Source organism: Aegilops tauschii, chromosome 7, assembly GCF_002575655.3.
Source record: "Aegilops tauschii subsp. strangulata cultivar AL8/78 chromosome 7, Aet v6.0, whole genome shotgun sequence".
NCBI lineage: Eukaryota > Viridiplantae > Streptophyta > Magnoliopsida > Poales > Poaceae > Aegilops > Aegilops tauschii.
Window position 1 is genome coordinate 432,649,809 of NC_053041.3, and position 11,271 is coordinate 432,661,079.

At 45.0% G+C, this 11,271-nt stretch overlaps 1 protein-coding gene across 1 annotated transcript; it reads right to left on the reverse strand.

The window, feature by feature from the left end:
* Window positions 1–5,988: 5,988 nt before the first annotated feature.
* On the reverse strand, window positions 5,989–10,613 carry LOC109756220 (heavy metal-associated isoprenylated plant protein 28). The gene is made up of 3 exons (XM_020315075.4): window positions 10,457–10,613; window positions 10,293–10,368; window positions 5,989–10,161 (listed from the first exon to the last, which is right to left on the reverse strand). Exons 1-3 carry the CDS (start codon window positions 10,460–10,462, stop codon window positions 9,728–9,730), a joined length of 516 nt encoding a protein of 171 aa, XP_020170664.1. The 5' UTR covers window positions 10,463–10,613; the 3' UTR covers window positions 5,989–9,727.
* Window positions 10,614–11,271: the final 658 nt, after the last annotated feature.

An 11,271-nucleotide genomic window follows, 5' to 3' on the forward strand; every position in this document is an offset into this window, starting at 1 on the left:
TGAGTTTCCGTCAGTGCAAACATCCGGCACGGTACTACAGCTCACAGGGAGCGGTACTACCACATAGGGTGCGGAAGTAAAAAAATTACTTCCGCCCCTACATCCGCTCACGCCACGGTGCTGGGCCAGAGGCCACAGTACTATCGCATGCTAGGGGCAGTACTACCGCACTTGCGGTACTACCGTTACCTTGGGCGGTACGACCGTGGCCAGCTGCGGTACTACTACTCCCTTGAGCAGTACTACTGCACGTCACAGACCAGTAGCACTAGGATGCCTTCATCTTCGCAGCGACAAGGGGAACAACCGGTGCTCCAATGAAGCAAGGAAAGGTGGTGCAAAGGAATAGATGTGTACATGATGATTACACCCTAACCTTTCCGAAGCGGACCCCCTCTTAATAGTACGGCTTTCCTATGACTCAAATCCACCAAAAAGAAACATAGAGAAACGCCGTCTTCGATAGGCTCCGAGGGGCACCGAATCGTCTTGTGCCTAGACATGAGATATCTGAAATGCTCAATGCACATGATTAGTCCGCAAATGCATTGTCATCAATCACCAAAACCACTTAGGGAGAAATATGCCCTTACACCTATAGCCTTCTTTTTACTGCCCGTAATGAGTTGTGTTAGATGACAATGTCTGAATCTTTTTTCTTTTGAAGTGGATCCTGAGGCAGTTTACTCAAGATTACCTCTCAAACTACATAATTGGCGGTCGGCAATCACAAGGGGTTGGACTAGAGTCCTGCATGCCTTCTGCATCCAGGAGAGCACAATAGGGCCATTCCGCTTCACCTTGTTCAGCAACCGGAATGTTTGTCGCCTCTTTCTTTACCATCTGTAATAGTACAAGTATAGAACCCTGGTTAATCATTCTTTATTTGGTGCTTATGTAAATCTTAAACATATGTACCTGTGAATCGAATAATGCATTGGTTGTTTGAACCTGATGGATATGAATAAAGCTATAGCCTACTTTAAAGTTTAAATTAGGTACAATTTTAAATAGCAGCAATTAAATTAGGGCGAAATTACGTTGTGCAGGTCATTACACACACAGGGTTGGTAAAACACAAACGTTTGCGATATACACCATAATCCCAGACGGTTCACAGAGAGGAAACGTGTGCAAGCATGCACACAGTTGCCGTTTGCAAAACGTGTGTGATGTCAGACACTGTCACATAAGGTGCGGGAAAACTAAATGTGTGTGATTGTCTACCTATCGTACACGGTTTATAATCATGAACTGTTTGTGATGTGCCAGGCATCGTAAAACTCCCGTGCCTGGAATCTGCCTGGAAAGCTCCGTGCCTAGAATCTGCCTGGTTTTAGGTAAAACCACAAAACTCCGACTACGATGGCAATGCAAGACCAAACGAGTAGCAGCGATGAAGCGTTTGGGATATTCGAGATATCAGAAATGGTTATATAGGGACAACTGTATGCATCAAGGCTCCCTATCCCCGACGGTTTCTGAGCCGTGTGGGAAGGACCCCCCCTATCGCCCACACTCACTTGGCGACGGTTCCAAATGCCGTCGTGAAAAGGGGTTAAAAACCGTTTGTATAGCACCGACGCGTACCAGTGCACACACCATTACTAGTAGAATCGGGAGAGGCTACACAGATTGCGAACAAGAACACTTTCTCTTTCGAACTAGGCTGGTTCGAGAAAGAAAACTTCATGGAGATCATCGCACGCGAATGGGCAAAGCCTGTGAGTGGACGATCAAATATTGAGAGATGGCAAAATAAAATTAGACATATGAGACAATTTTTACGAGGTTGGGCCAGAAACGAGAGTGGGATATACAGACAAGAAAAAGAGCGACTCACCCAATTAATAGATGCTCTAGATTTAAAAGCTAAAGTGAACCTTCTTATGGTAGCTGAGCAGAGCTCAAAATCTGAAGCCGAGAAACGCCTACTAGCTCTTCTTAGAGAAGAGGAGCTCAAGTGGGCATTGCATGCTAAGGTGCTTAAGGTTATCCAAGGGGATGACAATACACAATTCTTTCATATGATTGTGAATGGTAAACATAGAAAGAAGAAAATAATTCAGCTTCAACAGGACGAAGGGACAATTGCGGGGCATGAGAATCTGAAAGCGTATATCTCTAATTATTATAAACAACTTTTTGGGCCTCCGGAAGCAAGCACGGTGTCCTTTAATGAGTCTATTATTGGAGATATCCCTCAGCTTCGGGTAGAGGAGAATGATATTCTATCTGCACCGTTTACTAAGAAGGAAGTTCTGGAAGCAATTTCACAAATGAAACCAAATAAAGCACCGGGACCAGATGGGTTTCCTGCGGAATTCTATAGGAAATGTTGGCATATTATTAAGGATGATCTTATGCCTATGTTTCATGGTTTTTTTAACGGTCATTTAGAACTGTTCCATCTTAACTTTGGCACGATTACGTTGTTGCCAAAGAAAGAAGCGGCAGTTCGGATCGAGCAATTCAGGCCAATATGTCTTCTTAACGTGAGTTTCAAAATCTTCACGAAAGTGGGCACCAATAGATTGACACAGATTGCTCATTCGGTGGTGCAACCGAGCCAGACATCATTCATGCCTGGGAGACACAATCTTGAAGGGGTTGTCGTCCTGCATGAAACATTGCATGAAATCCATTCGAAGAAGCTAGATGGGGTTATCTTCAAAGTGGATTTGAGAAGTCATATGATAAAGTTAAATGGCCTTTCCTTCAGCAGGCAATGCACATGAAAGGATTTAGTGAGGCTTGGCGGAACCAAGTGGGTTCGCAAGTCCAGAAGGGTAGTGTTGGAATCAAGGTTAATGATGATATCGGTCACTACTTTCCGACACATAAGGGATTGAGAGTAGGGGATTCAATGTCTCCTCTCTTATTTAATATAGTGACCGATATGTTGACCATTCTTATAGGCAGGGCCAAGAAAAACGGTCAAGTGGAGGGGCTAGTCCCCCATCTGGTTGATGGGGGTGTCTCCATTTTACAGTACGCTGGCGACACCATCCTTTTCATGGAACATGACATTGCGAAGCGCGAAATATGAAACTCATAGTATGCCTTTTCGAACAATTGTCTGGTTTGAAAATAAACTTCCACAAGACCGAGTTGTTTTTCTTTGGTAAGGCCAAAGAAGAGCAAGACACATATAGACAATTGTTTGGGTGTGAATTAGGTGCTTTGCCTTTTAGTTATCTGGGCATACCGATTCATCACCGTAAGTTATCTAATAAAGAATGGAAGTGCATCGAAGATCGAATTGAAAAAAAAACTTAGTTGCTCGAAGAGCAAGCTAATGTCATATGGAGGCCGGCTAGTGTTCATAAACTCAGTACTTACTAGTATGCTGATGTTCCTGTTATCTTTCTTCGAGGTACCGAAAGGGGTTAGGAAGAGACTTGATTTCTTTAGATCTTAGTTCTTCTGGCAGTCTGATGAGGCCAAAAAGAAATACCGTCTCGCACGATGGGATATTCTATGCCGACCCAAGGACCAGGGTCGGTATTGAGAACTTGGAAATCAAGAATAAATGTCTGATGAGTAAATGGCTCTACAGGTTAGAGACATAGCCGGAAGGTATGTGGGCACAGATTCTATGCAATAAGTATTTATAGTCGAAAACGCTTGCCCAGGTCACCGTGAGACCAACTGACTCGCCATTCTGGAAGGGACTCATGCGAACAAAAGATTTGTTTTTTCGTAGGGTCAAATTCTTGGTTGGCAATGGGATGTCAACAAGATTTTGGGAAGATACGTGGTTAGGAGAGACGCCCCTAGCCCTACAATATCCCACACTATATAACATCGTGCAACGTAAGGAGGATTACATAGGCACTGTATTTCAATCGACTCCCTTGAATATTCAGTTCAGACGTGCGTTAGTTGGTGAGCGATGGACCGCATGGATGCACTTGGTCCGGTGATTGATAGATGTTCAATTATCCGACCAACCTGATTCGACACCCTGGAGGTTAGCTAGAAATGGGGTGTTTACGGTGAAATCTCTCTACATGGATCTGGTTAATTCTGACCCAATCTCGAGATCGTTACATATTTGAAAGTTTAAGGTCCCCTTGCGTATTAATATATTTATGTGGTTCGTCCACAAGCAAGTGATCCTCACCAAAGATAACTTAATAAAGAGGCGATAGGTAGGTAGTTCACGTTGTTGTTTTTGTGATCAAGATGAAACAATACAACACTTATTCATAGAATGCCCACTCGCCAAATTGCTTTGGAGAATGATCCATATAGCCTTTAACATTACTCCTCCAGTTGACATCGAATCGTTGTTTGGAACATGGTTAGCTGGGGTTGAGCACAGTACTGCGGCTCATATTCGGATTGGAATATGTGCGCTCTTATGGGCTACATGGAATTGCAGGAATGATATGATTTTTAACAGACAACATACTTTAACTTTCTTGCAGGTCATCTTTAGAGCTACCGCATGGATCCGTACGTGGTCCTTACTCACTCCTATGGAATCCAGGGAGCCTTAGGTTACTGGGTGCAACCAATGGGAGATGGTAGCTCGGGCTATATTCAACCGGTTCAGATGGCGGTTGCATAACAGGATAGGAGTCTAGGGAGCTTGTCCTTCACACTGTCATACCGGTTGCGGTTTGGAGCATGTAGTTTTATTTTCTTTTTTTCGCTCCACTTTGCGAGCTGTAATACTTTATGACTTTGTGCTACTTCGAGACTTTTTAATAAGATGGCTGCATGCATCGTCATGATGCAGACGCCGAGGGCACGCCTCCATTTCCAAAAAAAGCTAGGATGTGGTGTTGTTAGGCTAAGTTGTACTAATTCAGCACTTTGGCGGGTCTACGCGGGACACCACTCTGCACCCCTACCCGACGGTACGTCGTGCACATCGCTCGATGCTGTCCATGGACCCTTCTCTGCCTTGACAGAGCAAACTTTTTAAAACCCAGGAGCATGTAGAAGTAGCGGTCGGAAAATCGTCGATGTAGACTAAAAGATGTTGGGATCGCGATCTGCGAAGCAAATTGTCGCCCTCGAGGCAAAAACACCGATAATAGATTGAAGAAATTCCGAAGACCATGAAAGATAGTTGAATCCAGCTAGATCCACCGGAAAGCTAAAACCGGTCGGATTACGGAGGACTCGTCGGAGACACGGGTCTCCACGCCCTCCACTAGCGATAAACATGCCAACAAAACGTGACATGACTGGGAGAACACTATTCCTAAATTGGGACAGCACCGCCGCCTCGCCGATTCAAACCAAACAAGACAACTCACTAAAGTAAACCCGGAAAAAAAACACCCATGGCTCTACACTACAGGTTCGGGTCTGATGTCGAACTCGTCGTCGTCCAGGATGATTGAGAAGGAAGAAGCGGGAGGGGTATTTATACCCTTCTAGGCCAAAGTGATCATTGCCCCGAAAGGACTCCAGGGATCCATGGTAAAGGGCCCGGTACCTGGACAAACCCGAGTGCCATTAGGCACACTACTCTAGGGATCCATGGGTTGAGACCCCGGCGACCCGTTCTGTCCAGAGGGGAAATCTCCACTCTTACGACCCTGGGGTTTCATGACCTCAGGGGCCCTGTCCATCTAGGAGACAGACACAATGGAGCGATGGGGACCCTGAAGGTCCGAAAGCCTGGGGACCCGAGGGTGTCATCAAATGCAAAGTTTGGCCTAAGGTTTTACACTCAGGCCTCATTTGGTTGCAGGGTAGAAAAAAACCAGGGCAATAAACCCCTAGGGGGGTTTTTCCTGTGCTCATGGTTTCCCTTCCACCACGTGGGAGATCTTCCCACTGCCCAGGTTCCCAAATGGCAACAAGGGGGAGGGAAGGAAAACCCTCAAATTAACACATATCACAAGCAACTTTGCTACACAGATAACAACAGATTTGTACATACAAAATTTCAGAGCCTTCATACAAAATTCTACCGATAACAATGGACCACAGATAAGAATTCCACAAATAATTCTAAAAAACAAATACATAAAATCTCAGAATTCATATAAACAAATACATAAAACCATCAGTTCACAAGGGTTCAGATACCGGTCAGTCCACATATCATTGAGATCAACCGTTGGCCTAAATCGTTTTCATGTGCTACATCATTCAAATTTATTCACGACAAAAGAAAATTGAATTATCACTTGCCATGTCCAAGGCAGAGATACTTTCAAATTAGATGAACTGCAAGGCGGCGATCACTAGCCCTACTCAAGTCGTTTCTCCACTCTACATGGACATCAGGTACCGCATCTTGATGTTGACTGAACTACACAAAATATTAAGTTAGCACCAGTTCAGTTTCAATAGACTATTTTTAAGTATAAATGGATTAAGATGAAATAGTATGAACCAATATATGATATGTGCAGTGTGCATAAAAAATCGACTAAATTGCTTGTGAAAAGAATATTAATATCTTCAAGCTTCTTTGAAGCTCTACAAAGTACTCAGAATCAGAATGTCCTAAGAACCAAAATGCCACTTGCAATCACTACAAAGTACTCAGATTTAATATTCACTTGAAGTAATCGTGCGCTTTGCAGCTCCGTAAGGTCACAATGTTGTTCATTATTATATTTTGATTGGTGTAATACATTACCAACTACGCTTAAATCAAATGATCGACTTGCAATGCTTTTCGTTGTGCTCACCCAGATATATCTAAGACCTTCATGCCATGGGAAAATATGCATTTTCAAAATAAATGCACATAAATTGTATCAACATATTCAAGAAAAAAAAGATTGCTTCGATTAATCTAAGACATATTGAAGTAAGTGAATAAAAGAGTAGACACAAAATAATATTGTTTGTCTCAATGGGTATCTACAAAGAGAACAATGATGAACAGAGTTTGCCCTCCAAGAACTACCATTGGTTCATTTTCCAGGTCCTTACATGGCAAAATCACGGCACGATCATTTGCACTGAAGACACAACACTGCATATAGGTCAATAAACAGCTTATAAACTTATGCATATCAGTATATGGTCATTCTTTGATCATGGGTTTGTGAGAGCATTAAACACACCATTAAATAGGTGTCACACCACAGCTGATCTGCTGAATATAAACAAAGGCATGATGAAACCAAAGCCAGTGAAGAGAAATCAACAACTGATCTGCTTGAAATAGATGTATGATTCTACTATACACCTTTATTTGCACATTTGCAACCATTTCTACTCATGCTTTGCTATAAACAGCCGTATGTCCGTCTATCTGGAAGTGAACAAACAAGAAAAAAGTAAGATACATATGTCTCCTGTACCTTCCAGCTACAGCTCCACCTTCCTGGAACTATAGGTAGAAAACTAAAATGAACTATTAAATTGCTCTTGCCTATCTTGGAGGTACAGCTATACACCTTAGGAAGAAAACAAATTATCTCACCTCTACCTTTACTCTTTGGTTCATCTAATAAGAACCAGCAGCAAAAGCTTTATCATGTAAACGGCAACAGAACTCAGAACATAAACATCACCAATCACATCTCTTCTTGGCCAGCTGTTCAATTCATACCAACCAATAAATTTAAGCTTTCCCATACCTTTCTTGCTTTCTTCTCAATGACAGATTAAAGATAACAAGATCAAGCTCATATAGTGAGTTGAAAAGCCTGCAACAGGCAGCAGTGCTCGAGATATTATCTATTGTATTATTAGAATGAACGGACTAGATTTAACTAGCAAACAAGAATGGTACAGATTTAAAGAAGCTAATATAGATTTGTACGTAGGAGTCAAAACATTTTTGACCTAGGCCAGATTGGAATCGAGAAGCCACTCAAGTACATCCAAAAAGAACACGTACAAGTAAATATTTGACGGCAGCCAACCTTGATGGACAAAAAAGGTAACTGGAGCAGTCCCGTTCTCACACGTTCTTAAGGCAAGGGTGGTGGCGTGAATTCATGTCGCAAATAAAAATTTGACGGCGGCCAAACTAAATGGGCAAAAAAAGAATCCGGAGCAGTCCAGTTCTTACACGTTCTTAAGGCAAGAGTGGTGTGGCGTTGATTCATGTCAATTAAGAAAAACAGTGGCGTTGTTTTGCTAGTTTCTATCTAAAATATATGCAGAATAGTTGCTCACAAATGTCACCTGCTCACAAGAACTTGATTCATACAACTATATTGATCTGCTTGTATCTAAATCTAATCAGTAATCAGTGTCCTGTACCTCATATAACATATGAAATCTGATGTCAACAATGAAAATACTATGGACAGATACATAGCTATGAAATTGAACCAACTGACCCAATCTGGTGCATACAAGTCCAAAGTTTTACCAAATGTATGAGCAACTATATGCATCAAGCTTCAGACTACTTTTCACAATTCGATGGGCGGCATAGCATGCTACATAGAAACAAATCGTAGCTGGCACACATGAAAATACAACTCATATGGAACTGGTGGTTCAAGAACTACACAAGAAAAATACAAGCTCGTATGGAACCGGTGGTTCAAGATCAGGGATGGTGAAGCCATGAACTGAAAAGAAAAATATGGGGGAAGGAGGAGGGGGCAAACCCTTGATCAGATGAGATAGTAACGTCCGCGGAACCGTTGCCGCCGACGTCGCCGGAGGGGATCGGAGCTTGGAGGAGGAGGGGAGATCTGGGGAAGGAGAACGGTGACGGCCGCGGTCCGTCGCCGTCGCTGGACGGGCGGAGCTTGGATCCTCAGCACTGGAGGGAGGGGGTCGGGAGCGTCGCTTCTTGTCACCGGCGGAGGAGCTCGGAGGCGGTCGAGGGCGCTAGATCTTGGTCGACGGCGTTGCCGTTCGCTCGTCTCGCTCGAGCCGTGGATTTCCTCCCCGAGCTCTGGGGTCGTGGGTTTCCTCCCCGTGGAAAGGACGTGGGTCGGGCAGGGTTACCCCGAGATGGATGCGGTCCAAATGACCAACTCGATTTCCCTGGGCCAACTCGGCCCGTGGTTCTCCGGCCCGGGGAAACAGCGGGGATCCCCCGGGAAACCCTGCAACCAAATGAGGCCTCAAAGGAATTTGGCACTTTGGGGGAGGTAATGTTTAGGATGATCCTAACCTTCTTCAAAAACTTGTCTTAATAGTGCGGCTATCCTATGATTCGAATAAAATTGGAAACCTTTGAATTTTCGAAAAGCCGGCGCCTTTTCCCTTTTTAAATAGAGGGTCAACCATGTCTGTTGACAATCACCGAGAGAGTAATGTCCTAAGATTCACTTGATAAACAACATTAGTCATCACTAATTATATTGTCATCAACACTAGTGTTGATAAGTTGGTTAGGTTTCTTGTGATGGAACCAGTCAACCTAGGTCAAAGTCCCATATTTGTTGATGCTCACATTTTCCTTAGATTATTTCAGGCATTTCAACGATGTGGACGATATTTCCATCGACTATGAGGTGCATGTGGTGATTTCAGTGGGAGAAGATTTACCTACTCGGTTTCTCAAAAGTGCTCAGAGGATAGGTTGTGTGTGTGCGCATCCATAGGTGAGTGTACGTGCGTGTATACGAGCGTCTCCATTTGTACTGTGTTTCTTCACGGAAAAACTTGCATATATTAAACCCGGATAACTTGCATAAATTTCTTGTTCCAAACATAGGCTTCAGTGTCTTAACAGAGCACCTTGACAGAGAGAACTATCCACAAGAGACGTATGTACACGATGCAGAGGCCAATTCGTAGGCATCGGAGCGACCACCGGTCAGCTGTGCACTCACATGACGGAGCAGGCGCTGGGGTTGTCGTCGCTGAAGTAGCTCCCCGCGTCGACAGGCACGGCGGCGTTGGACAGCCCCTGCTGCTGGTGGTAGTACCCGTGGAGGTCCGAGTCGTAGTAGCCATGGACGTGGTAGTTGTACGAGCTGGCGCTGCCGTACTGCGCCGCCGGCATGTACCCGCTCTTGCCGTGCGGAACGCTGTTGTAGTTGCGGTGTGCGTGGGCGGCGGCGGGCTTGGCCTGGTAGGAGTAATAGGCCGGCTGTGCGTGAGCGTAGGCGTAGGCGTGGTGGTACCCCGGGTCGTACGCCGACGGCCACAGCACGGCGAGCTTCCCCGTGCGCCGCGCCGCGCGCAGCACCTTCTTCTGGCTCGCCGTGCCGGTCACCGTCACCTTGTCCCGCGCTCGGTCCACGTCCACGTAGTGCACGCCTGCACAACACGACCACAAACTTATCATGAGGACATGTCTCTCTCCCTGCGTACTGTACGGCAAGTAAGTCTGATAGTAGTACCACTCCCACAAGCACGATGATTATCGAAATTCCTTTGGTGGTACGTACCTTGAAGCCTCAGAAGGGCCTTCCTCACGTTGTCCTCGCAGCCGTCGCAGTCGATGTTCATCTGCATCTCCACGATCTGCACGCAAGACAAGATTTCTCAAGGATTTAGCAGTAGACCTTGGCAATTTAGCCGTGGACAAAGGCAGACAGGTGCAAGAACTTACCGTCATGGCTGCAGACTGCTCTTGGAGAGGCTACGCGATGTGAGCCTGACAAAGTCGAGCTCCTTTCCAACTCAGAGTGCTCTGCAAGGACAATGTAGGGATGCATATAAGGGGCCGAAGGAGATGACAAGTGACAAAGGCCTGGATATTTATTTTTAAGGTCAAGTCAGCTCCTGGATAGACGAAGATATCTACTACCAGCTGCAAGTTGCACCAGTAGTGCGTATATATGTAGTGACAGTGGATGGTTTATTTGCCATGTTAACTTCGGCGCTGCATCATGAAAGCGACGTGCCAACGCGTCATAACGTTTTGTCTCGCACTGCCATGACGACGCCGAGCGGTGAATGGCCTCGTAGTTGCGTGACAGTTTTGCGGACGCTGTAGAGCGACCCATCGAGTTAATTAAGCTGACCTTAGAGTAGTGCCGGTATTTTTTGGGGAACAACCGAATGAGTAATGCCGATATGAGTCAGCACTATGCAAGTTGAACAAATGGAGAAGTGACCGTCGTGTGAAATATCAAGTGATGTACGATACTGTACCTCATTTTCTTCCAAAAATACCTCTGTACATCTTGAAACCTGACACGAACCCGAATTCATCATCCGAACCAGTCAGCCTTCACGAAAGGGAGATATATCTTGGATGGGATCCTTGCCCTCCATGAGATTATCCATGAGGTTAAGAGCAAACAACTCCGTGCGGTGTTCTTCAAGATCGATTTTCATAAAGCCTATGATACCGTTCATTGGTCCTTCCTTCGGGAAGTGTTGCTGAAGCGTGGCTTCGACCCTCACTAGGTGGCCCGGGTG